Source organism: Oryctolagus cuniculus, chromosome 17, assembly GCF_964237555.1.
Source record: "Oryctolagus cuniculus chromosome 17, mOryCun1.1, whole genome shotgun sequence".
NCBI lineage: Eukaryota > Metazoa > Chordata > Mammalia > Lagomorpha > Leporidae > Oryctolagus > Oryctolagus cuniculus.
The window spans coordinates 51,868,935-51,894,199 of NC_091448.1; the positions used below are offsets into that span (position 1 = coordinate 51,868,935).

Below are 25,265 nucleotides of genomic sequence, written 5' to 3' on the forward strand. Positions count from 1 at the left end.
CTTCCCCGCCCCGCCACTCACACTGAGCACTGCCTCTCTCCCAGCCAAGCCGCCTTGTGCGCACTCTCCCATCCCCTCGGTGTTCTGTGCACCCAAACATCTGGCTTTACAACGGGATCTTTGAGTCCACCCTCAGACTCGCAGCTCACACTCACCAGCCCCCCCCCCCCCCCCCCCGGTCTCTCAGTTCACCTTCGGGCGTAGCCCACCTCCAGCCCCGCCCCTGCATCCATCCTGCGGTCCGTCTCCAGGCAGGTGGCTGCCTCGCCCAGCTCTTCGTGCGGGTTGCCAGTCTGCCTCTCCTCCAGCCCAGACCCTCCACACCTCCCCTGCCCCATCTCTCCCTCACTCCATTGCCCTCTTTCTGCTTTTCACCCCGGTTCTCTGGTGTTTCCTCCCATGGTTCTTCTTCCTCAAACATCTCTCTGTAAATCTTCATTTATTCTGTACATTTATTAATGGGCTCTTTGTGCTCATCTAATTAACCTACTCTTGTATGAAAATGCGGACTCTTCAGAACTCTTTGTGATTCATTTTTATTGTACTTTTTGAAGCACAGTGAGGTGGTTTTTTTTTTTTTTTTTTTTTTTAAGGTGACTTCCAGCTCTTCCCTTGACTTATGTGTACCCAACTTTTCTCCAAGCTCTCTGCTACCTCCCCGGGCCACAGCACGGTCACCTCTTGCCAGGACATCCTGACTGCTCTAATCTCCCTGCCCCCACTCCTGTCTTGCTAAAATCTGTAGCCTAGCCGGCGCCGTGGCTCACTAGGCTAATCCTCTACCTTGCAGCGCCGGCACACTGGGTTCTAGTCCCGGTCAGGGTGCCGGATTCTGTCCTGGTTGCCCCTCTTCCAGGCCAGCTTTCTGCTGTGGCCAGGGAGTGCAGTGGAGGATGGCCCAAGTGCTTGGGCCCTGCACCCCATGGGAGACCAGGAGAAGCACCTGGCTCCTGCCTTCGGATCAGCGCGGTGCGCCGGCTGCAGCGCGCTAGCCGCGGTGGCCATTGGAGGGTGAACCAATGGCAAAGGAAGACCTTTCTCTCTGTCCCTCTCTCTCACTGTCCACTCTGCCTGTCAAAAAATTTAAAAAAAAATCTGTAGCCTAAAGTGACCTTCATTTGTAAACTTAGATCTTGTCCTTGCCTCTTTAGAATCTTTCAGTGGCATTCTCGTGCCCCTGCCAATGAGTGCCACACCAGGGTCCACCTGCCCCTGTGTCTCAGCCGCCGCTAGCCGGCCTCTCTGCCCCTTACACATGCGACCTGCTCCCTTACCTGTGCCTTTGCGCACTCTGCTCTCTCTGCCTGGATGCTCCTTTCCATCTGTCCCTTCCCCCAGCCCCAGCTAACTGAGTCATCCGTCAGCTATCCGCTCAAGTATCACTTCTTCTCTCAAGCCTCCGCCCCACCCCAGACTGAGTCAGGTCATCTGCTCAATGCTCTCATGGCTATCTGCACATTTGCTCATTTATTTATTTATTGAGAGACAGTAGCAGCGGGAGTGGAGAGGGGTGGGAGTGGCCAAAGCCAGGAACCAGGAACTCAATCCTGAGGATAGCAAGAACCCAATTACTTTTTAATTAAAAAAAAAAAAAAAGAAAATTTTCTCTCTGTTTTTTTTTTGTTTTGTTTTGTTTTGTTTTGTTTTGTTTTTTTTTTTGACAGGCAGAGTGGACAGTGAGAGAGAGAGACAGAGAGAGAAAGGTCTTCCTTTTGCCGTTGGTTCACCCTCCAATGGCCGCCGCTGCAGCCGGCGCACCGCGCTGATCCGATGGCAGGAGCCAGGATCCAGGTGCTTTTTCCTGGTCTCCCATGGGGTGCAGGGCCCAAGCACCTGGGCCATCCTCCACTGCACTCCCTGGCCATAGCAGAGAGCTGGCCTGGAAGAGGGGCAACCGGGACAGAATCCGGTGCCCCGACCGGGACTAGAACCCGGTGTGCCGGCGCCGCAAGGTGGAGGATTAGCCTATTGAGCCACGGCGCCGGCCTTTCCTCTCTGTTTTTTAAGATTTATTTATTTATTTGAAAGGCAAAGAGAGAGAGGGAGGGAGGGAGATCTTCATCTGCTGGTGCACTCCCCAGATGGCCACAACAGCCAGGGCTGGGCCAGGCCAGAGCCAGGAGCTTCTTCTGGGTCTCCCAGACTGGTGCAGGGCTGAAGCACTTGGTTTGTCTTCCATTGCTTTCCCAGATGCATCAGCAGGGAGCTGGATCAGAAGTGGAGCAGCCTGGACTTGAACCAGCGCCTGCATGGAATGCCGGTGCTGCAGGCCAGGGCTTTAACCTGCTGTACCACAGCGCCAGTCCTGACTTTTTACTTTTTAAAAATATTTATTTATTTGAAAGGCAGAATGAGAAAGAGAGAGAGAGAGAGAGAAGGAGGGAGAATGAGGGGGAGAGAGATCTTCCATCCATTGGTTCTCTTCAAATGGCTTCAACAGCTGGAAGGGGTCCAGGAACTCCATGTTCTGCTGCTTTCCCAGGCACACTAGCAGGCAGCCAGGAACTCACCTACCTGAGCCATCATTGCTGCTTCCCAGAGTCCGCATCAACAGACAGCTGGAGCCAGGAGCAGAGCTGAGGATTAAATCCAGGCACAATATGGGACACAATGTCTTGACCACTACGTCAAATGCCCACCTCAGGGCTGGCACTGTGGAGTAATGGGGTGCTAGTATCCCATACAGGCGCTGGTTCGAGTCCCAGCTGCTGCACTTCCTATCCAACTCCCTGCTAATGGCCCAGGAAGACAGCGACGGATGCTGCTTGGGCCCCTGCACCTGTGTGGGAGACCCGGAAGAAGCTTTTGGCTCCTGGCTTCAGATCAGCCCAGCTCAGCCATTGCTGCCATTTGGGAAGTATAGATGATCTTTCAAACACTTGGGTTCCTACCATGGATATGGGATCTCTGGACAGAGTTCTAGCTTTGGCCTGGCCCCATGCCAACTGTTGGGGGAATTTGGGGAATGAACCAGTAGATAAAAGATCTCTTTGTGTCTGTTGGTCTGTGTGTGTATGTTTTTCTTTCTTTTCTTTTTTTTTTTTTTAAAACAAGATTTATTTATTTATTTTGAAAGTCAGAGTTAGAGTGAGGGAGAGACAGAGAAAGATCTTTTGTCCACTGGTTCACTCCCCAGATGGCTGTAACAGCCAGGGTTAGGCCAGGCCAAAGCCAGGAGCCAAGAGCTGCATCCGGGTCCACCTGGGGGTTCAGAGGCCAACATGTGGGCCATGTTCTTTACTGCCAGATGTCCTGAGAAGGGGAGGGGCAAGAGCAGGCCCAGCTGAGAATCACCGATGAGTGTGGCCACTGAACATCATTGTGGATTTGTATCCTCTCCAGTGGCCTTGAAGGAAACAGCTGGTCCAAGGGCCCAGGGAGATGGATAGTTAGAATTAACCAGGGTTGGGATTTTGCTAAAAAGAAGGAACAAGGATCTTAGGCTGTATTAGGAGAATGATTACGTTTTAGACCATCAATACAAAAGGGGCAAGGAGGGTAAACACTAATGGGCGTGCTACATAGTGAAAAACCAATAGGATGTACGCTGGGCTCTCTGGGGTTCACCCCGGGAAGCCAGGCCTGGGAAGCCAGGAGGTGATCATGAAAAGTGGTGTTGAGGGATGAGAAAGCCTAGGACAAGGGCGTGAGGATGGACTGAAGAGAAAGATCAGTGGAGATAAGACTGAGGTGCTGAGATGGGTTGCGCTGATAAAGATTTTGCTGGGATTTTTTATGATTCATTTATTTATTGGAAAAAGCAGAGTGATCAAGAGAGAGGAAGAGACCTCTTCTATCTACTGATTCATTCCTCAAATGGCTACAACAGCTAGGTATGGGCCAGGCCTAAGCCAGGAGCCAGGAACTCCATCCTGGTCTCCCACAGCTTGCTGTACCATAACTCTGGTGCCTATGCAGTATTATTTAAACATGAATTAGTTATTAATTATTATACTGTTCAGATCAGGAAGTTTATAGACCCAAGACAGACAGATTTCCACTGCATTCAGGATGGGCTTCAGTGGTCTCATCTATAAAACGGTAGTGACAATATTTTTACCTGTTTTAAAAAGCAAGATGGCCGGCGCCATTGCTCACTTGGTTAATCCTCCACCTGCGGCACTGGCACCCCGGGTTCTGGTCCCAGTCGGGGGTGCCAGGGATTCTGTCCCAGTTGCTCCTCTTCCAGTCCAGCTCTCTGCTGTGGCCCGGGAGTGCAGTGGAGGATGGCCCAAGTGCTTGGGCCCTGCACCTGCATGGGAGACCGGGGAAGGCACCTGGCTCCTGGCTTCAGATTGGCGCAGCCCACCGGCTGCAATGCGCCGCTGGCCGTAGCGGCCACTTGGGGGGTGAACCAACTGAAAAAGGAAGACCTTTCTCTCTGTCTCTCTCTCGCTCGCTGTCTAACTCTGCCTGTCAAAATAAATAAATAAATAAATAAATAGCAAGGGACTGGGAGCCAGTGCTGTGGCACAGTGGGTGAAGCCGCCTGGGATGCTGGCATTCCATGTGGGTCCTGGTTCCAGTCCCAGCTGCTCCACTTCTGAGAGTTATCTGATAATGGCCTGGGAAAAGAAGTTGAAGATGGCCCATGTGCTTGGGCCTGTGTATCCATGTGGGAGATTCGAATGAAGCTGCTGTCTCCGGGCTTCGGCCTGGCCCAGCCCCAGCCCCAGCCCCAGCCCCAGCCCCAGCTGCTACAGACATCTGGAGAGTGAACCAGCAGATGGAAGACTGCCCTCTCTCTCTGCCTCTCCCTGTCTCTATTAACTCTGCCTTTCAAACACATAAAATAAATATTTTTTAAAATAGGGGAGTAGAGTGTGAAATATCACTATGTTCCTGAATCTGCACATATGAAATATACATGAAATTTGTGTCCTTTAAATAAAAAAAAGCAAGAGGTTGAGTGAGGTGATCTCCTGTGGTTCATTTTGGAGTGAATATTTGAGATATAGATTTGGAAAAGCAGTGGGAAAAGTGACTACTCACTTATTCATTCATTCATTTATTCATTAACAGAAAGAAGGAGAAACAGAGAGAGAGAAATATTCCATCTGCTGCTTCTCTCCCCAAATGGTGACAATGGTCATGGCTGGGCCAGACTGAAGCCAGGACCCAGGAACTCCATCCGGGTCTCTCCCGTGAGTAGCAGAGGCCCATCTTCTGCTGCTTTCCCAGGCACATTAGCAGGGAGCTGGATTGTAAGCAAAACTGCCAGGACTTGGACCAATGCCCCAATATGTGACGCTAGTGTCACAAGCAGTAGCTTAACCCACGGGTCCGCAAAGCCAGCCCCAACCAGCTCATTTTATGAAGCTAGAAGAACCTTACCTCTGAAACTTGTTGAGGAAAATTCAAGAAAAGTATTGTAAGCCCACTTCATCTATAAATAGAGATGCAAAAATCCTTAAAATATTCCTTAACCAAATGTAAAAGTATATTTAAAGAGTAACGCATCACAAACTCGCAGTTTATCCCAGAAATGCAAGTTTTTTAGCATTACAAAATCCACCAGTGTGATTCATCACACCAATAGACTAAAGAAAAAAAATCATATGGCCACCTCAATCATTCATTTTACACAGTGCTTGATAAGGTTTAATACCTGCTTCTGATAAGACCTCTTAGCAAACAAAGATTAGAAATTCTCATACTTAATGAAGAAACATTAGGTTTGTCTCTCTTACCATAGTGAGAAGGACAAAGATATCCCCTGTTACACCTTGTTTGACAAGGTCCTGGAGGACTTTACACGGAAGTAAAATAAATAGAGTGCGTGTTTAGCCTAACAAGTAAGCTGCCAGTTAAAGGACAGGTGTTGTGGCTGAGTGGGTTAAACTGGAGACGCCGACATCTTGCATCAGAGAGCAGGTTCAAGTCCCAGCTACTCCACTTCCAGTTCCCTGCTAGTGCTCCTGGGTTGAGGCAGATGATAGCTCAGCACTTGAGTCCCTGCCACTCATGTGGAAAACCTGGCTGCAGTTCCTGGCTCCTGACTCCTGGTTTCGGCTTCACCCAGCCCCGGCTGTTGCGGCTATTTGGGATTTGGGGAGTGAACCAGCAAAAATCTCTCTCTCTCTCTCCCCCCATCTCAGCCTTTCAAATCAATCGATCATTTTTGTTGTTGTTGTTTTAAGATTTGTTTATTTATTTGAAAGGCAGATACAAAGAGAAAGATATCATCATCTGCTGGTTCTCTTCCCAAATGGCCGCAATGGCCAAGGTTGGGCCAAGCCAAAGCCAGGAGACAAAAGATTCTTCTGAGTCTCCCATGTGGGTGGCAGGGGCCCAAGCACTTGGTCAGACCTCTGCTGCTTTTCCAGGCACATTAGCAGGGACCTGGATCAGAAGTGGAGCAGCCGGGACTTGAACTGGCGCCCATATGGGATGCCGGCGCTGTAGGCAGAGGCTTAACCCACTATGCCACAGCCCTGGGCCCAATGAATTGTTTTTTAAAAGATGTCATTTTGGGGCGACCTACAGTGCCGGCACCCCATATGGGGGCCAGTTCGAGTCCCGGTTGCTCCACTTCCAATCCAGTTCTCTGTTATGGCCTGGGAAAGCAGTAGAAGATGGCCCAAGTCCTTGGGCCCCTGCACCCACATGGGAGACCTGGAAGAAGCTCCTGGCTCCTGGCTTCGGATCAGCACAGCTCCAGCAGTTGCAGCCAACTGGGGAGTGAACCAGTGGATGGAAGACCTCTCTCTCTCTCTCTCTCTCTCTGTCTCTCTGCCTCTCCTTCTCTCTGTGTAACTCTGAATTTGAAATAAATAAATAAATCTTAAAAAAGAAAGATGTCAATTTAGACAGCTGTGTCCTACATTCAGAGCACCTGGATCCAATACCTGACTCCAACTCCTAATGCAGTGGTTATGGCTCAGGTAGTTGGATGTGGTGGAATGAGAAGGCCATGCCAAGATGGCCACTGGCAGCAGAGCCTGCCTGGCAACAGGCTGTGATTGGATGGCTTCGGAAACTGCCTGGCAACAGGGTGTGATTGGTTAGGGCATAGACCGCCCCTTGACCAGATTGGCTGCCTTGGCTATATAAGCTGCTGTAGCAACTGAAATAAATGAGTCTGTAGGCTGCTTGCCTCTGGCCTGCTTTCACCCGACTCCCGGGGTCTATGTGGTAACTCCGCACCTCTTGCCCCCACCATGCTTTTCCTCTCAGAAAGAATCCACTGCAACAGTTGGATTCCTGCCACCCACATGAGAGACCTGAATTGAGTTCCTGACATCGAGGATCAACCCAGCCCAGCTCCAACACTCACGGGCATGTGCGAACTGAACCAGCAAACAGGAGTTCTGTCTCTCTCTTTCTCTGCCTCTTAAATAAAATAAATAAATAATTTTTAAAAAGAAAGAAAGAAACACAGTCATGCACTGTCTCATGACCTTTTGGTCAACCACGGAGTGTACTAAGTGGCAGTGGTCCCATAAAACCATCATAGAGCTCACAAATTCCTATCATGGGTGTGAGCATTGTGGCATAGAAGATGAAGCCATCATCAAAATGCCCACTTCCCATACCAGAGCCAGTTTAAGTCCTGACTTCTTCACTTCCTATCCAGCTCCCTGCTAATGCTCTTGGGAAGCAGCAGCAGACGGCTTCTTCCCCAGCCAGAGCTCCCAGATCACCCCTGGGTGCTTACCGCTGTGACTTCTAGGGCAATCCCACGTGGGGACCAGCCAACCAGTTCCTTCTCCCCTCTGGGCGGGAGGCTTTCTCAGCCTTTCAGTAAATGCAACCAGCTAGGTTAATGTTTCCTGTTCAGGAGACGAATCCCGTGGGAGTGGAGGAGATGCAACTCCCAAACTGGAAACCCAAATGTCCATCAACAGGCAGATGGACAGACCGTGATACATTCATACAGCAGAATATTATTCATCAATACAAAGTGAACTCTTGATACAAGTGACATCGCAAGTGAACCTCAAGATCCTTTAGTTCAGTGAAAAGAGCCAGACAAATGAGCACATTCTGTATGATTCTTGTTCCATAAAATTCTAGAAAATGAAAATTAGCCTATAATGACAGAAAGCAGATCAGTGCTTACCCAGAGGGCAGGAAAGGACCAGAAGGAGAGAAGATGAAGTAGTACAAGGGGACTTGGGGGGAGTGGAAGCTTTCACAGGTACATACCCGTCAAAACTTAAAGATAGTACACTTCCAATCCCTGCTGTTTATTATATGTCAATTATCCCTCAATTGAGCAGTCTCATGCAATCCAATCTATTGTAAGCATTCCATGAGCATTATATTATTCACCTTCATGAAAAACCCTAAGGTGTAGGTACTATTATTATCTCCCTTCTCATGTTACGGATGATGTAAGTAAAGCACAAAGAGCTTAGGGCACAGAGTTGGTAAGACACAGAGCTGGGCTCAGAGTCAGGCCGTGTGGGCCCGGAATCCGCACCCTGCACTCTGCTGCCTCTGGGTGCATGCTGCTGAGGATGAGGGGGTGGGAAGCAGAGACGGGGACAGCCATTCCGAAGAGCAAGCTGGCAGAACCCCGTCACATTAGGTCTTGGAACGCCCTATGACTCAGCAATTCTGCTCCCGCAGATGGCTATAAATATAGCCAGAGACATATCTTCCGAAGATGTTCGCCTAGGAGTCTGTCAGGACCCTTGTGTGGAAAGATTTGTATGTCTGATGTGCGCTGGGTGGGAACTGGAGAGGACCACTGCGCAGCCCTGGGATGGTGCACCGGGAAAGTGCAGCATGACGCACTCTGCGGAGGCCCGTGCAGCTGTGGCTGCCCCAGCCGCTGAGCAAGGGTGGATTTCAAAAACAGTGCTGCAGTGAGCATTGTGGCGTAGCAGGTTAGGCCTCCACCTGGGATGCCTTATCCACATTGGAGTGCCAGCTCAAGTCCTGGCTGCTCTGCTTTGGATTCGGCTTCCTGCAAATGTGCCTGGGAGGCAGCAGCAGATGGGCACTCGAGTACTTGAATCCCTGCCATCCAAGCAGGAGACCCGGATAGAGTTCCTGGCTCCTGGCTTTGGCCTGGCCCAGTCCTGGCTGTTGCAGCCATTTGGGGAGTGAACCAGCAGATGGACGGTGGTCTCCCCTGCCTTCTCTGTCACTTTGCCTTTTAAACAAGTAAATCTTAAAACACACACACACACACACACACACACCATATTGCTTACTTAACTAAGACCAGAATGGAATATATAACAAGATGCTATTACATAAACCAACAGTATGCACTAAATGACTCACATTTTGCCAGAGCACAAATTTTAAAATGAACATCAACCACATTGGAATAGTCATGCTCTTTAAATTGTTTATTCATTTGACAGGCAGAGAGACAGAGACAGCTAGAGAGCTTCCATCAGCTGGTTCACTCCCCCAGCGCCCGGGATGGTCAGGGCTGGGCCAGGCTGAGGCCGGGAGAACTCAGTCCAGGTCTCCCACGTGGGTGCCTGGAATCCAATCACTTCAGCCAGCACCATAGTAACTTCTGAAGGAAGAAAAATCAGAAATGGGCATGGAAGTAATTTTCAAAGTAAGACATACAGTAAGAAAGACGATGTGTTAAGAACGGTACTATCATCTCAAACTTCTGAATCTAAGACCCAAATCCACAAACAAAATCTGGGAAGGGACAAAGGCAGGGGGTAGGGCTTCTGGAGCTCGGGGTCGAGGCTTCGCCCCCCCAGAAGCTGGACACAGAGCGGACCTGTGGAGCAGGTGCTGGAGGCAGGGGGAGTGTCCCGGCTTCCTCCTGCCTCCACTCATTTCCTTACCAGACACAGGAGCTTAGGAAACAAAAGCCTGGCTGGCACTGCGGCTCACTAGGCTAATCCTCCACCTTGCGGCGCCGGCACACCAGGTTCTAGTCCGGTTGGGGCGCCGGATTCTGTCCCGGTTGCCCCTCTTCCAGGCCAGCTCTCTGCTGTGGCCAGGGAAGTGCAGAGGAGGATGGCCCAAGTGCTTGGGCCCTGCACCCCATGGGAGACCAGGAGAAGTACCTGGCTCCTGCCTTCGGATCGGCGCAGCGCGCCAGCCGTGGCGGCCATTGGAGGGTGAACCAACGGCAAAGGAAGACCTTTCTCTCTGTCTCTCTCTCTCACTGTCCACTCTGCCTGTCAAAAAAAAAAAAAAAAAAAAGAAACAAAAGCCTGCAGAAATCAGCTCCCCAAGATACAGGGAGAGTTTAGGAAAGGCCAAGGATCACTACACAAGATCAACACAAACACAAGGAGAGAGGGGGAGAGAGAAAGCTCCAGCACAAGGCTTCCCCTCTCATGTCTCTGTACTTCCTTTTCAATCCTCTATTAATCAGTCTTTCACCTTGCCTGTTCCTTTGTCTTTCTCTCCCACCTCTCTCCTTACTCCTCCTGTTCACGTGCCCATCACCGTCTTTACACCATTCACCCTGTCTCCCACACCCACTCCTGACCTAGGAGGGTCCCTGAGAAGCATTTAACCTTGAGAACAATAGCAGGAATGCACTTGGCCCCCCAGGTAGGACAGAACCGAGGGATCTGGGTGCCAGCCCTGCACCCCACCTGCTACACTCCCCTTTTTTTCTCTTCTGGCTCATTTCTTTCTTTATTTTTTAATATTGATTTTATTTATTTGAAAGGCAGAGTTAGACAGAGAGAGAGACAGATCTTCCATCTGCTGGTTCACTCCCTAATGGTCACAGTGGTCAGGACTGGGCCAGGCTGAAGCCAGGAGCCAGGAGCCAGGAACTTCATTTGGGTCTTGAACTGGCATCCAAATGGGATATAGATGGCAGCTTAACCCACCACACCACAGCACCGGCCCCAGAGCACCACTTTTTTTTTTTTTTTTTTTTTTTTTTTTTTTTTTTTGACAGGCAGAGTGGACAGTGAGAGAGAGAGAGAGAAAGGTCTTCCTTTGCTGTTGGTTCACCCTCCAATGGCCACCGCGGCCAGTGTGCTGCGGCCGGCGCACCGCGCTGATCCAATGGCAGGAGCCAGGTACTTATCCTGGTCTCCCATGGGGTGCAGGCCCCAAGCACTTGAGCCATCCTCCACTGCACTCCCGGGCCACAGCAGAGAGCTGGCCTGGAAGGGGGGCAACCGGGACAGAATCCGGCGCCCCGACCGGGACTAGAACCTGGTGTGCCGGCGCCGCAAGGCGGAGGATTAGTGTAGTGAGCCACGGCGCCAGCCGAGCACCACTTTAACACTGGCATCCCCTTTGGGTGCCCGGGTTGGAATCCTGGCTGCTCTGCCCCCAGCCCAGCTTCCGACTAAGGCGCCCAGGAAAGCAGCGGAGGACGACCCAAGTACTTGGTCCCTGCCATCCACGTAGTAGGCCTGGATAGAAATTCTGACAGTTCACTTCAGCCTGGTCCTGACCTGGCTGCTATAGCCATCTATCGGAGTGAATCAGTGGATGGAAGATCTCTCTCTCCCTCTCTCTTTGTAACTGCTTTCAAATAAATAAATCTTTTTTAAAAATCACTGATGTTGGAGCCGGCGCTGTGGTGCAGTGGGTTAATGCCCTGGCCTGAAGTGCTGGCATCCCATATGGGGGCCACTGCTCCACATCTGATCCAGCTCTCTGCTATGGCCTGGGAAAGCAGTAGAAGATGGCCCAAGTCCTTGGGCCCCTGCACCCGCATGGGAGACCTGGAAGAAACCCCTGGCTCCTGGCTTCAGATCGGCACAGCTCTGGCCGTTGAGGCCAATTGGGGATTGAACCATCGGATGGGAGACCTCTCTCTCTCTCTCTCTCTCTCTCTCTCTGTAACTCTGAATTTCAAATAAATCTTAAAACACACACACACTGATGTTAACTATCTGGCAGAAGGGGAAGTGGTGCGCCCTAGGAGTGACAGGGTGGCCAATTCACTGTTACAGGGACGTTAGGAAGAGGGGCAGGCTTGGAGATGCTACTCCTGTGCGTGCCCATCCCGGCAGTAGGTGGACACCGGCATCCGGAGCGCCTCGGACAGCGGGGGCCACAGCCCTGCTCCAATCCGCTGTGGCTCCTCGATCTCCCTCCAGGTGGCACTGCAGGCCCGCACTTCGGAGGCGGACTCTCCGAGCCGGGCGCCCTCGGCACTCCGGCCGTCCGGCGGGCTTCTCGCGCTCTCCACTCGGCAACTTAGGTCGTGCCCTCTCCGCTGACGTCCACTGCGGACCCAAACCCGGGGCAGCCTCCGCAGAGCGTGTCGCCCACGCGGTCAGCACGTGGGTGGTGGCTGAGGGACCTCGGGGCTAGCGACGTGGTCGGCGTGACCACTGGCCCGTCGGGTCGCCTGCGGGAACCCACCGCGGGGGACGTGCGAAGGGGGACGACCGGAGATGCGCTGTCCGGAGCCGGCACGTGTGGAAAGACGCGCCACCGGACCGGACCCGCCGGCACAGGCGTCTCCTTGTCCCCAGGGCAACCCTCGCGTGGGAAGCGGACGCTTTAAGGCTCCATCTCCTGCCCTCCCCCGCCCGGGACGTGCTGGGACACCCGGGACCTGACATTTGGCGGCTCCCAACGTGGGAGCTAAAAATAGCCGCTCCGGGTTACTTGGGGGCGTTGCTCTTAACCAACCCCGCGCCGGGGCTCACGCACTTCGTCTTCTGCCTCTGGAGTATCCCCAGGCAGGTACACCTGGCCGTTCCCCGTCTAGACCCCGCCGGCCCGCCCACCGAGCTAGACTCCTAGATAAATTTCCTCGGCCTGGGATTTTTGGCTGGTGGGCGGGTCCTAACACGTGGGTGGGCGGGGTCTTTTGTTCCGAGGGCCGGGTTCTCAAATCTTCCCAGCCAGCGGCTGGCGGGAACCTGAGGGGCGCGTCCTGCCCTCACGCTGAGGGGCGCGGCCTCGCCCGCCAGCCCGACTAATGCCCGACTCTACCTCCCGGGCTTAGCGAGGGGGCGTGGCCTCCCGGGGTGTGTGGGCTGCTGGCCAATGGGCGTCGTGAAGGGCGTGGCCCGTGGGAGGAGGGTGCGGGGGTGAAGTGGCGGGGGCTCCTCGCGTCTTTTCCCGCAGCCGGGCTCTGCCAGATCCCTGGGAGCCCCGCAGGTCTCTGGCTCTTTGGCGTCTGGCTGGGGGGCTCCCCAAGCCTCGCCCTCCACATACCGCTCCGGGACCCCCGTGGTCCCCGAGCCTTGCGCCCGTCAGGCCGGGACCACAGACCGCCAGTCGCCTCTTTCATCACCGCAGCCCCTGTGGCCTCCAGCTCTTCTAAGATGCCGTCGGGTTTCCAACAGATCGGCTCCGAAGTAGGGACCATCATGCTGGGGCGGGGCGGGGGCACCGGTTTCGCTTGTCCTGGGCTGGGGTCGCGACTGGGGTCAGCTAGGGGGCGGTCCCTGCGCAGGCGCAGGGAGTGGAGGTGGGGGGCTGGCTATTTATACCCGGTCTGTGCATCCCGTGACTGTCAGATTCCAGTCCCGCCAAGAGGCGGAGTAGGTCCGGAGGACCTTCTGGGGGCTCTGGCCACAGCTGGATTCCGCGAGTTCAGGGTTCACCCGCTCCCCCCAGCACGGGGCGCGCTGCGCCCGCATCGGGGACGCCCTGCCCTGCATCTGACTGAGCAGAGCAGATCCAGGCGGGTCTTGCCCCCAAGGAGCTGTCCGGCGGTCCCTGCTCGCGGGCGGTGTTTCGAGGACTGAGGCTCTCCGTGGGCCTCCACCCCCATCCTTGGCCGCCGTCCAGCACGTTGAACTTTCCCTTGGCCCTACGGTTGGTGGAGGGGCAGGGGAGTGTCAGCCCCCCTTCCCCCGGCTCAGGTTTCCGCTTGGAGACAGTCTGTGCCGCCAGCGAGCAGCCACCACCACCGCCACCGCCCCTCACACCACCATCCTGCCCTCCTCCCCGGGGAGGGCTCTCCGGGCAAAACCGGGGCATGGCCCCCCGCCCTTGATGGGCGCTCAGAGCTGGAGGGAAGGCCAGGCAGAGACAAGAGGGGGCTGCCCCCAGAGCGACGACCTGGACTTGCCCTTCCTGGGCTGGTCGGTCGGGTCCTCCTGGAGTTGGCCTTGAGAGCCCCCAGAGGGCAGGGAGGGGGACAGTGGCCCCTGACAATAAAGTGCTTATCAATTTATAAAACCAGCGACTCAGGACTACCGATAACACTGGCCTTTGATTTTCACAACACTTTCACCAACAGGTGGGCAAGGCAGGTGACATCCCCCTCCCCCCCCAACAACAGAAGAGGAAGCCTAGGTCCAGAATGGGGAAGTGACTCTCCCAAGGTCACACAAACCTGAGCTCTCAAGGCCAAGCCTGTCCCAAGGTCACGGGGGGAATTCTGAGGCTTAGGTCCTCCGACATTTCTCTGCCTTGTGGACTCAAACCTTCAGCCTCTCCTCCACGCCCCCAGTTGCCTTTGAGTTCTGTGTGCCGCTGTTTATATTGAGATCTTTGTGCAATTCCTAATATGGCCCAGTTTCCCTCACCCAGCTTGCTGGATGGGACCCAGCGTTGTCCGGCTGCAGCTGGGCGCCGGGCGCGGGAGGAAGGGAGGCAAGCGGGTTGCCCTGTGACGGCCGTGCCCTCTGCCTCTGCCTGTGCAGGATGGGGAACCCCCCCAGCAGCGGGTCACCGGAACCCTGGTCCTCGCCGTGTTCTCAGCCGTGCTTGGGTCCCTGCAGTTTGGCTACAACATTGGGGTCATCAATGCCCCGCAGAAGGTGAGTCCCTGTGGATGGCCAGGTGGAGAGGCCCAGGCGGGGGTGGGGACTGACTAAAAGGTGGCAGGAAGGGCCAGGTCTGCAGGAGTCACTCCTGTGCTGTCCCCCTAGGTGATCGAACAGAGCTACAATGAGACGTGGCTCGGGAGGCAGGGGCCCGAGGGACCCGGCTCCATCCCGCCCGGCACCCTCACCACACTCTGGGCCCTCTCTGTGGCCATCTTCTCCGTGGGCGGCATGATTTCCTCCTTCCTCATCGGCATCATCTCCCAGTGGCTGGGAAGGTATGGGGCGGGAGGGCAGGGGCAGGGGAACAGGAACGGGTCTCCTGCACGGGCGACCTGTAGCTCACAGACCCCACTCTGCCTGCCAGGAAGAGGGCGATGCTGGCCAACAACGTCCTGGCCGTGCTGGGGGGCACCCTCATGGGCCTGGCCAACGCCGCTGCCTCCTATGAGATGCTCATCCTTGGACGGTTCCTCATTGGCGCCTACTCAGGTACCCACGGGCACCACAGCCCAGCCAAGCACCTGCTCCCCCTCACCACGCCTGGGCTTCTGCTGGAGCGAGCGGCTGCCCTCAGCCTTCTCTTCCCTCCGTGCAGGGCTGACATCAGGGCTTGTGCCCATGTACGTGGGGGAGATTGCCCCCACTCACCTGCGAGGTGCCTTGGGGACGCTCAACCAGCTGGCCATCGTCATTGGCATTCTGATCGCCCAGGTGAGTGGACGGTGGCATCGGAGGGGGCTTCCTGGGTAAGGTAGGGGAGCTGGCTGACCTGCCTCCCTTCCTGCAGGTGCTGGGCTTGGAATCCATGCTGGGCACCGCCACCCTGTGGCCGCTGCTCCTGGGCATCACGGTGCTCCCTGCCCTCCTGCAGCTGATCCTGCTGCCCTTCTGCCCTGAGAGCCCCCGCTATCTCTACATCATCCGGAACCTGGAGGGGCCGGCCAGAAAGAGTGAGCTCTGGCCCTTGCCTCCGCCCCGCCTTGCTAGCAAGTGCCTGGCCTGTTCTCAGCGCCCCTCAAGCACGGCCCTCCCCCTCCCCAGGTCTGAAGCGCCTGACAGGCTGGGCCGACGTGTCTGGAGCCCTGGCAGAGCTGAAAGATGAGAAGCGGAAGCTGGAGCGCGAGCGGCCACTGTCCCTGCCCCAACTCCTGGGCAGCCGCACCCACCGGCAGCCCCTCATCATTGCCGTGGTGCTGCAGCTGAGCCAGCAGCTCTCAGGCATCAATGCTGTATGTAGGGGGCAGCCCCCCAGCAGGCAGGAGTCAGGGCCGGGCCAGCTTGGTGTGGTTAGAGGGGACAGCGGGACGCCCCTGCCATCACTTTGCTTCTCTCTCACCTCTAGGTTTTCTATTATTCGACCAGCATCTTCGAGACAGCAGGGGTAGGGCAGCCCGCCTATGCCACCATAGGAGCTGGAGTGGTCAACACAGTGTTCACCCTGGTCTCGGTAACTGGCCTCACACGCCTGGCTGTCCCCCGAGTCCTACTCTGGGATGTCCTGACCTGCCCACTTCCTGTGTCCAAAGGCCGCCTACTGAGCCTGACTCTCCCCACAGGTGTTCTTGGTGGAGCGGGCTGGGCGCCGGACACTCCACCTCCTGGGTCTGGCGGGCATGTGTGGCTGCGCCATCTTGATGACCGTGGCTCTGCTTCTGCTGGTGAGGCCTGGGGCCTGGGAGGAGGTTGGCAGCCCAACCCCTGGGAACCACCCAAGAGGCGCGAGGCCAGCCGGTGCCATTCCTCCACATTTCCACCTTCGATTCTGGGGCCCGGCTGGGGCAGAACCAAGGGCCAGCCCCATGGGTTCTTGTCCCAAGCCCGCTGGCCTGGGGGATCCTGGCTGTACTGGAGCCTGTCTAGGAAGCGGCTGTAGCACAACTCCATGGCAGCCAGGATTGAGAACCCGTTAAGTCTCAGGAATGATAATTCTGAACACCCAGCTTCAGAGGCTGGGGAATCAAAGGCGATGAGAACCGCAGGACATCAAAGTTCCCTCCAGCTGGGGCCCCTGGGGTAGCCCCAACAGCAGCGCTCAGAGCTAGGGCCGCAGCCACCCAGACCCAAGCAGCTGCGAGGCAGATTTCATTTCTCCTCTGGGTCGAGGGCAAGAGAACACCCAGCCAAGCCTGAACTGGGTTCCCTGCCCGGCCCCCCAGGAGCGGGTTCCAGCCATGAGCTACGTTTCCATCGTGGCCATCTTCGGCTTTGTGGCGTTCTTTGAGATCGGCCCTGGCCCCATCCCCTGGTTCATCGTGGCCGAGCTCTTCAGCCAGGGGCCCCGCCCTGCAGCCATGGCTGTGGCTGGGTTCTCCAACTGGACGTGCAACTTCATCATCGGCATGGGATTCCAGTACGTTGCGGTAGGTGCCCCTCCCGCCCCCGTCTCCCGCGGTGTCGGCTGCAGCAGGCAGCACACAGCCAGCGACTTCCCCGGCCCCAGCCGCTTGTCTTTGGATCGATCTGGTGAACACCTGCTCCACCAGAATCAAAGGAGAGGGGACGGGAGGAGATGGGGCAGAGGGCGGCAGCGCAGGTGTCTAGGAAACAAACAAGGGGGTATAACTCGGACCAGAGGAACATTATAAACTTCCTTTGACTACTGCCAATGCCTGGGGGATCTACTGAGTGCAGTGACCCAGGAGGGCAAGGAGGGGAAAACTGAAGCTGAGCAGGGTTCAGAGAATCCTTTTTCCACGGAAATTCTCCTTTGGGATCCACAGAGGAGCCGCCTGCTTTCTGCAGCGTCCTCAGCTCCCTGGCTTGCCTGAGCCCACCCCTGCCCGCCCCTCCCCTACTCTGTCAACTCCTCTTTCTCCACCTGTCCCAGGATGCAATGGGGCCCTACGTCTTCCTCCTCTTTGCCGTCCTCCTGCTGGGCTTCTTCATCTTCACCTTCTTAAGAGTACCTGAAACCCGAGGCCGGACCTTCGACCAGATCTCAGCCGCCTTCCGCCGGACGCCGTCTCTCTTAGAGCAGGAGGTGAAGCCCAGCACGGAACTTGAGTACTTGGGGCCAGATGAGAATGACTGAGCCAGGCAGGGGTGGGGGAGCCCGCCCTCCCCGCCCACCGGGACCCTCCTTTCCTCCGCAGCACTTTAACCCCCTCCTCCCGGTTCCTGCCAGGGCGGACAGACTTCCCCTGCAGCCTGGTGGACCTGGGAGGCAGGAGGGAAGGGGCAGTCTGAGCGCCCCTCATTCCCCTCGCGTGACTCTTGGGTTATTTATGTGTGTGGTTAGGCTGTGGCCAGCAGCGTGGCCCACTCTCCCCTCCTGTCTTCCTCCCTAGCCCAGCCCCTTCCTGCCCACCCCCTACCCCTCCCCGACCCTGCCTCTGGCTAGAGAAGAGGGATTGGAGGGAGTGGGACAAACTGAGGCGGAGAGCAGCTGGGAGAGCAGAAGTCACGGTCCCCACCGGCCGCCAGCCGGCACTTTCACTGGATTCTTGCCACATGGACTCCGGGTGAAGGGAGCTCTGTCTCAGCCCTCCAGGGCAAAGGATGCACCCTTGCCTCTCACTGCAGGCTCAGCCTCGCGGGGCGAGAGGGAATGCGAAAGCACATGCCCATATGTGGCGAGAGGAAGGGGCCCTACCCCGGCTGCTCGCCAAGGCTGCCAAGTGGGGGCTCCGGCGCTGTCCTCTGCTCCCCTCCTGGAAGGGTGCTGCACCCACAGGCTCTTGACCAACTAGGGAAAGGGGTTGGAAAGGCTGCCCGTGAACACTGGGCTAGGAGGAGCCGTCAGATATTTTTGTATATATTTGAAGAAGGGGTAGGGAGGAGCAGCCAAGGTCTGCTGTACTAAATGTGTCTATAGAGCTGCTTCTATAAAGTGACTGTATGAAGACAAGTGTCCTGTCGTGGAGGCGCTCCCTGCCTCCCCCACCCCCCACCCTGCCTCAGCATCCTCGGGGTGCCGCAGAGCGGGGCCCTGCTCTGTACATGCCCCAGCCTGCCGGACGCTCACTCTGCAGGTGAGGAGACAGGAGGTCCTGTGATGCCGGCACTTGTCCCCAGCAGGGACCCTGACCAGGCCCTGCCCCCCTGCCCCCACCTCCTCCCCGCGCACAGGCCCCAGCCAGGATGCAGAGGCCAGGACACCAGGAGAGCCTGTTTTTGTTTTTACTGGAGGCTCAGGTGGCACATGACAGTTCATAGAATGGCTTCCGAGGTAGGGGGTCGAGGGAAACAAAAAATAAACTGGGGTGGGAAAGAAAAACAACCCGGAGAAGGTAAGAGCTGGCTGGTTCCTTCTCAGCCCGATTTAGGGGAGGGAGTCGACGCCTCTGAAAATAAGGATGGATCCCTTCCTTCAACCCTTGGTAGGGGAGAGGGGAAGAACGCAAAAGGCTGTAGCTTTGGCTCTCCTGAGTCTCAGGGAAAAGGGAAAAGCCGATGTTTTCATGTCATGAATTATGGGAAATGGGGGAGGGGTGCTGGGTAGGGTACAAGTCAGTTGGAAAAACTGGCAGATACCTGAGAGAGAGAGAGAGAGAGAAATCATGAATGGCAGCCACTTATCATCTCGCCCCAGTCCCCCGCCTTGGCCACCTTCCCTGAGTGGAGCAGCCACTCACCAGATGGTGGCTGGGTGTCCTGAGTTGGAATCACTCCAGCATGGTGGGGGGGGGATCCCCACTGTTGATGGGGGCTGAGGTCTAGAGAGAACAGCAGTGGCCAGTTGAGACCGTCTTGTTCTTTAGAGCCCCCAACTCCAACCTTCTCATTCCTCCCCCCAGCCCCTTCCCCTAAATCACATCCACAAGCTGGTGGTGGCCCCAGGGAGGTCTGCAGGGGGTGACAGGAGCCTGAGGAGAGCACCAGGCAGGGTGGGCCCAGCAGGCTCCCTACACAGGGTGAGAGCAGAGTGGGGGAGGGGAGGCACCAAGGGATAGAGGAGGAGGGGAAGGAGAGGAAGAAGGGGACAGGGGTTGGTCCCAGCCTTTTTGCATCCCACCCCCTGGATCAGGTCTCCCAGTCCTCACCTCTGGGGCTGAGGGCTGCCGGGGGCCAGGGGGCTGCTGCCGTCGCCGCTGGAAGTAGGGGCGGTTTCGTGGGCGCTGGGGCTCAGGCCGGGAGCCGTCAGTGGGGCCTTGGCTGGGCTTGGTCTCACCATCCCCACCTTCTGTGGTAGGCTGCTGGGGTGGCCTCGGGCGGAAGGGCCTAGGAGAGAAACAGGGAGCCTGAGATGCCAGGGACCCCAGGGCAGACCACCCCCCTCCTCCCCCCCCCAGAACTGCTAGGCTTCCTCTTCCCACCTCCAGCCCCGTGGGCAACTGCCTCTCTGGGGAACACCTCAGCCACAAAGAGATTTAACTCTTCCCTCCCCATCCCCCTGCCCCTTGCCTGTGGGCTGCAGGCTAGGTAGAGAAGACAGAGGCCCAGACAGGAACTCTTACCTGCGATATCTTGGCCGGAATCTGGGTGGGGGCACCCGCTCATCTCCCTGTTGTTGGTCTCCCTCCAACGGGGCTGTGTCTTTGGGCTCCACCCCATTAGTGCCCTGAGAGCAGAAAGGCATGGGTGGGCTGTGGGAGCCAGAGCCAGGTTCTCTCTCCACTGCCCTCCCAAGCCACCCTCACCAACTCCCACTCCTTTTCCAGAATGTGGCAACTGCCCCCACCCCCGCGCTCCTGCCTCCCCTCACCTCTATCGGCTGCTGCTGGTTGGGGGGCCGCGGGCCTCGCACAAACCGCCGTCGGTAGAAGAAGGGTGGTGGGCGCCGCCGCCTGGGCCGCTGCCCGGAGTCTTCGGCCCGCTCTCCTTCACTGCCGGGCTCTGTCCCGCCGGAGGGCACCTCTGCCACCATGGGTGGCGGGGCAGCTGGGCGAGGCCGGGGGATGAAGCGGCGGAACCTGCGTCGATTGGGGGCGTAGCGGCTGCCCTTCACCGGCACCCCCCCGGGCCCAGTTACATTAGCAGCTTCTGCGCCCTGGGAAGGCGGAGAGGGGACAGTCAGGGCTCTGCCAGCAGCAGAGGCACCGCACCCGCGGCTCCAGCTTCCTCAGCCCCCCAGCTTCTGCTTCTCCCTGCTCTCCCTGGGGAGGAGCACCTTGTGCCTGGGGCTAGGGGAGGACAAAGAGCCGGCGGCAAGTGGCCACCTTTTACTCCTCGCGGAGAGCAGACACAGAAGCGCTCAGTGGTCCAGAGAGAAGCAGCCTGGACGCTGCTGCCTAGTGACAGGGACACGTCCCTCGCAGCAGCCCCAGGGTTAAGGAAGAAGACATCTGGGTGCCGGGACGCAGTCCCATTCCCGCAGTCAGAGGCCAGAGGCAGAGCTGGCCCCAGGAGAGCCAGAGCCTGGGCTGACCTCCAGCTCACCCTGCCCCAAGCCTGGCCTGGGCTGACCCCCAGCTCACCCTGCCCCAAGCCTGGCCAACTCTACCCCCCAGCAGCCCCCAAACCTTCTCTCCTTCCACGACATCGAACTCCACAGTCTCCCCATCTCCAACGCTGCGCAGAAACTTCCTGGGGTTGTTTCTTTTAATAGCTGTCTGATGGGGGAAAGGCCGCGAGAAAGGTGAGGGTGGCGGGACCACGCCTCTCACCCCCGCTGCTCCGCCAGCCCACTTGTTTCTCTTCCGCATTTTACTTGGGGGGCTGCGGCTAGAAGTCTGAGCAAGAAGGTGGTCGTCAAAGTGGGGGGGGGAGTCCTACACTAGGGGCCTCAAAGCCAGAGCAGTGAAGGTGAAGTTACCATGGTCCCGCCCCGCCTCTTCCCCCTCAAGGGACTTCAACAGGGAGGGGAGCAGAGGGAGCGGAGACAGCGTGGATTGCGGAGTGGGTGAAAGGCGCTGTGCTTCTTACCTCAGTCCCACTGAGTGCGCTTGGTTCTCAAACGGCAGCGTGCATCAGAATCACCTGCAGAGCTCCTTAGGACAGGCTGCGGGGCCCAGCCCCGGAGCGGCTGATTCAGGGGGCCTGGGCCGGGCGCCAGGTGATGCTGCTGCCGCTGCCGGCGCAGGGAGCACACTTTGAGAACCACTGCACCCAGGGGTCGCTAGCCTGAGTCCTTCATGTGCTCCCAGGTCCCAGTAGGTGGTGAGCGTGCCAAGCCCAGAGGGCAAGCACAACCCCGCACAAGTGGGGCTAATGACCGTTGATACAGGCACCTGAGGCAGAGGGGAGGGGAGCTAGTTCCTGGTGGCCAGGCTGTGGTGAGCTCAGAGCCAGAGAAACGTGCTAGCGTGTGCTGCCCTGAACCGCAGCCGGGCCTTCAGAGAGAGCAGGTGCCGCTCAGAAAGGCGAGCTAGCTCTTACCTGGTGAACAAAGACATCCTCCTTGGTGTCATTCCTGCAGAACAGGATGGGCGGTTAAGGGGTGGCTTTGGCTCAGCCCCATGGGGGCTCCCTAGCGGCCCGCTCCTCCCAGCATTCCACTGGGTCCCCAGAGCTGGCATAGAGAAGTACCCGGAAAGCCCAGCGATAGCGTGAACTTGAGGAGAGGCAAAGGCACCTTGAAGGAGCCGGGACAGCTCCTTTTCCCTGGGCCACCTTAGAACCTGCTAGTGCTGGGTCTAACTGTCCCTGGCCAACACCCCTGTGTGTGTGTGGGGGGGGGGGAATTCCGCTGTCTCCTTCCTTCCACACTCCAGGAGGCAGAGAGTGGGGACAGGGCCAGAGGTGCAGGACAAGTCAGAAGGGGACAGAGCGTCAGGAGCGTGCTCTCCGCAGCCACAGAACCTCACTCTTCCCCTCAGCCTGGAGGTGCAGCTCAGGGGCGGGCTCCTCCACACAGAAGAGCCAGTGGGGAAGACACTGGGAAAGTCACCCCTCGCTTATTCATCACCCTGCTTTACCCTAGAGCCGCTGTGGTGCAGGAGGGGGTTTTCCAGGAGGGACTGCAGCCCAGGGGCGGCCATTCCACAGTTAGAGACCCCTCCCCAGAACAAATGTCCTCGCCCTAAAGCACTTGGATCTACACAAAGGTCAGCCTGCTATCCCAGGAGGACTGGGCCAGGCAGGGAGCCCGGGCTCCGCTCAGAATCCACCACCACAGCCTCTCGCGGTCCTGGGAGGGGTGGGGCCTCGCCTTCCTACCCCTACCCTCCTCCGGGCCTCAGGCAGCCCCAGCAGGTGGGGAATTCAAATGAGCCACAGCCTTTAAAGGAGAGGAGTGGAGTGCGGCCCTAGACCGGAAGTCAGTGAGGAGGAGTCCTGGATGTGTAGCCGGGAGGCACAGAGAGCCCTGAACATTCTGCCCCGGCACACTACAAGTCATGAGGCAATTCCAGAAGACAGAAAAGCTGGGAGGGCCAGAGCCAGGTTTGCCAAGTTCCCGGATCATTAATCATCCGCTGCCCTCCAAGACGTGGAGGCGGCTTCGTCTCGCCACTGAGCGCTAACCGCATCTGTGCTGCGGCTCAACCAGCGGCAGCTGGACACCGCGACCGCGTGCCTTGGCAGGGACAGGGAGGAGGCTGGGAGGGTGTCCTGTCCCACAGGCCACTTCGGAAGGCACCCATGCCACCCCCTCCCTGGGTTCCTTGGATACCTGTTGATGAATCCGTAACCATTCCGGACGTTGAACCATTTGACAGTGCCCAGGACCTGAATTGCTGCCAGGCAGAGATGCAGTGGGGACAGTGAGATGGGGGAAGAGACGGGGCCGGACTCAACTTTGAGACACTCCAAAGTCTAGCCTTCCTTCTTATTATTGCCTGTCAAGCTAACTCGCAAGCCAACCGGGTTTCACGGTGTCTGTCATGCCGGTTCCACCAAATGGACTCACACCAGGGGCCTCAGACCCCTTGCAACTCCGAGGCATGTTCTCTCCACACGCTACAAATCCAGGTCCTTCGTCTGGAACCGGGTACTCACCTGGTCCACCAAGTGTCGGCCTGGGGACATACCCGAGTGTTTCTAGCCCTCCCAGCGTAAGGGTCCCCAGTCACCTGCTTCCCAGGCTCAGAGGTCCACCTAGCACTAACCACAGCCAACTAGGAACCCTGAGGCTTGATTGCCCACCTTAAGGGCTTTGGCTGGACGCGCCGACCCCGCCCTCCCGCCCAGTAGGCGGGGCAGGATTTCCCACCAGGGGAATCCACTTTGGTAGGCAGCTCCCCTCCCAGGGGGTCTTTGGGCCTCCGGGGCCCCCCCCGCCCCCCTCCCCCAGCCCGCCGATTCCTTAGAGCCGCCCTAGCGCGCGCGCCCCCCCCCCTCACCCAGCACCGGCTTGTCCGCCTGACTCCGGGCCGGGGGCGCGGGGGTCCCCGAGGCTGCCGTCGCCGGGTTGCCAGGGGTGCGAGGGCCTGGCGCCGAGGGGGTCCCAGCAGCGGGGCCCGAGGCGGCTCCGCCCCCGCCGCCGCCCGCCCCGCCGCCTGCTTTCTGCGGCTCCCCCGCGGGCACCGGTACCACCACCGCTACCACCCCTGCTGCCGTCGCGGGCACTGTCGCCGCGGGGGCCGCTGTCGCCACCGCTGCCGCCTCCGCCTCGCTCATCCCGCCGGGTCCAGTACCGGCCCCCGCCGCCACCACCTCCACCTCCACCTCCACCTCCGCCGCCGCCACCGCCCCGGCCCCTCCCCCTGGCTCGCGAACCCGCCGCCCCGCTCGGTCCTCGCGCCCCGAGCCTCGCCCGCACGCCGGCAGCGGGCCCAGAACCGAGGCCAATCGCAGCCCGCTGCAGCGGCGCGCGCAGGCCCCGCCTCCTGGCCACCAGCCAATCCTAGCCCAGCAGCCCCCTGGCGCGCACGCCGGCCCCGCCTCCCGGACTTCGCACCGAGGCCGAGGCCTCCGCCCGCCGCCCCGTAAGTACACCTGGGCCCCGCCCCGGCGCCGTCACGTGACAGACCCCGGCCCACCCCATTGGCCGACTGCTCCTTTCCCCTCCCCCCTCCACCCCTTTCCACCGGCCGCGGGAAATCAAACGGGCTGGTGGTGCCCCAACTGCCACCTGGCCTCTGCGCGGAGGGCGGGGCGGGGGGCGCGGCTCCGAGGTTGCCCTGACGACGCGAGGGCAGGCGTCAGTCAGCTGCTTCGGTTCTGTCAGGGAGCCGCGCGGCTCCCCTCCACCCTCAGCACCGACCTTGCCTGCACCCAGGCGGGTGTAGACGCTTTCTCCAGAGAGGATGCACCTGCACACCCCAGGAGCCGCGGAGCCGCGGCCTTTCTCTTTGATTTCGAGACAAAGTTTCCGTGGACGGCACGGCTCTTTGCTGGCTTGTGATACGCGTGTCCATCCGTGCAGCCCAGCGCCCTAACCTAGGTGTTTTCCCCTCCCCGCACACAGTTCCCACGAGCTTCTTCCAGGCAGCCCCAGGTCTGCTGTCCACCGGTTTCAGAGACCTCTGTTGCCCAGTGTCGGCTCCGGGGTCTCGGGCCTTTTCCCTCGTGGCGTGTCCCTTAGGGCGGATCTCTCCAGCTTACACATTACTGCGCATTCTCACATCGTCCCTTGTGTTTCTCGTGGGACTTTTGGGAAAAGGAAATGATCTTGACCGTTTGCGTCGATCTATTCCCTGCACACACACAGTAGGCTGTAAGAACCTCGAAGTGATGCTTGAAGCCCAGGACAATGCCTGGCACAACGCAGGCTCTCACTGGTTAACCCAACTGGGTAGCCCCACTCCACTCGGGCGTGGCCGACGGCTCCCAGGTTTCTGGGCAGCCCAGCAGTCGGCCCGG

The 25,265-nt window shown here is 57.9% G+C and overlaps 2 protein-coding genes and 1 long non-coding RNA gene across 3 annotated transcripts; 1 reads left to right on the forward strand and 2 right to left on the reverse strand.

The window, feature by feature from the left end:
• Positions 1-9,290: 9,290 nt before the first annotated feature.
• On the reverse strand, positions 9,291-14,354 carry LOC138846199 (uncharacterized). Its single transcript, XR_011383645.1, has 2 exons — positions 14,207-14,354; positions 9,291-9,481 (listed from the first exon to the last, which is right to left on the reverse strand). It is a non-coding gene; the product is annotated as an uncharacterized lncRNA (long non-coding RNA).
• SLC2A4 (solute carrier family 2 member 4) lies at positions 13,188-18,481 on the forward strand. Its single transcript, NM_001089313.1, is given in 11 exon segments — positions 13,188-13,220; positions 14,517-14,633; positions 14,745-14,917; positions 15,007-15,131; positions 15,238-15,353; positions 15,430-15,592; positions 15,684-15,871; positions 15,985-16,089; positions 16,199-16,300; positions 16,799-17,002; positions 17,470-18,481. Coding segments are annotated over 11 exon segments (1,530 nt in total). The 3' UTR covers positions 17,674-18,481.
• Positions 18,482-18,747: 266 nt separating this feature from the next.
• On the reverse strand, positions 18,748-24,091 carry YBX2 (Y-box binding protein 2). The gene is made up of 9 exons (XM_051825261.2): positions 23,804-24,091; positions 23,134-23,197; positions 21,900-21,933; positions 21,044-21,133; positions 20,287-20,571; positions 20,039-20,142; positions 19,625-19,802; positions 19,217-19,297; positions 18,748-19,115 (listed from the first exon to the last, which is right to left on the reverse strand). Exons 1-8 carry the CDS (start codon positions 24,078-24,080, stop codon positions 19,247-19,249), a joined length of 1,083 nt encoding a protein of 360 aa, XP_051681221.1. The 5' UTR covers positions 24,081-24,091; the 3' UTR covers positions 18,748-19,115; positions 19,217-19,246.
• Between the last annotated feature and the right edge of the window lie 1,174 nt (positions 24,092-25,265).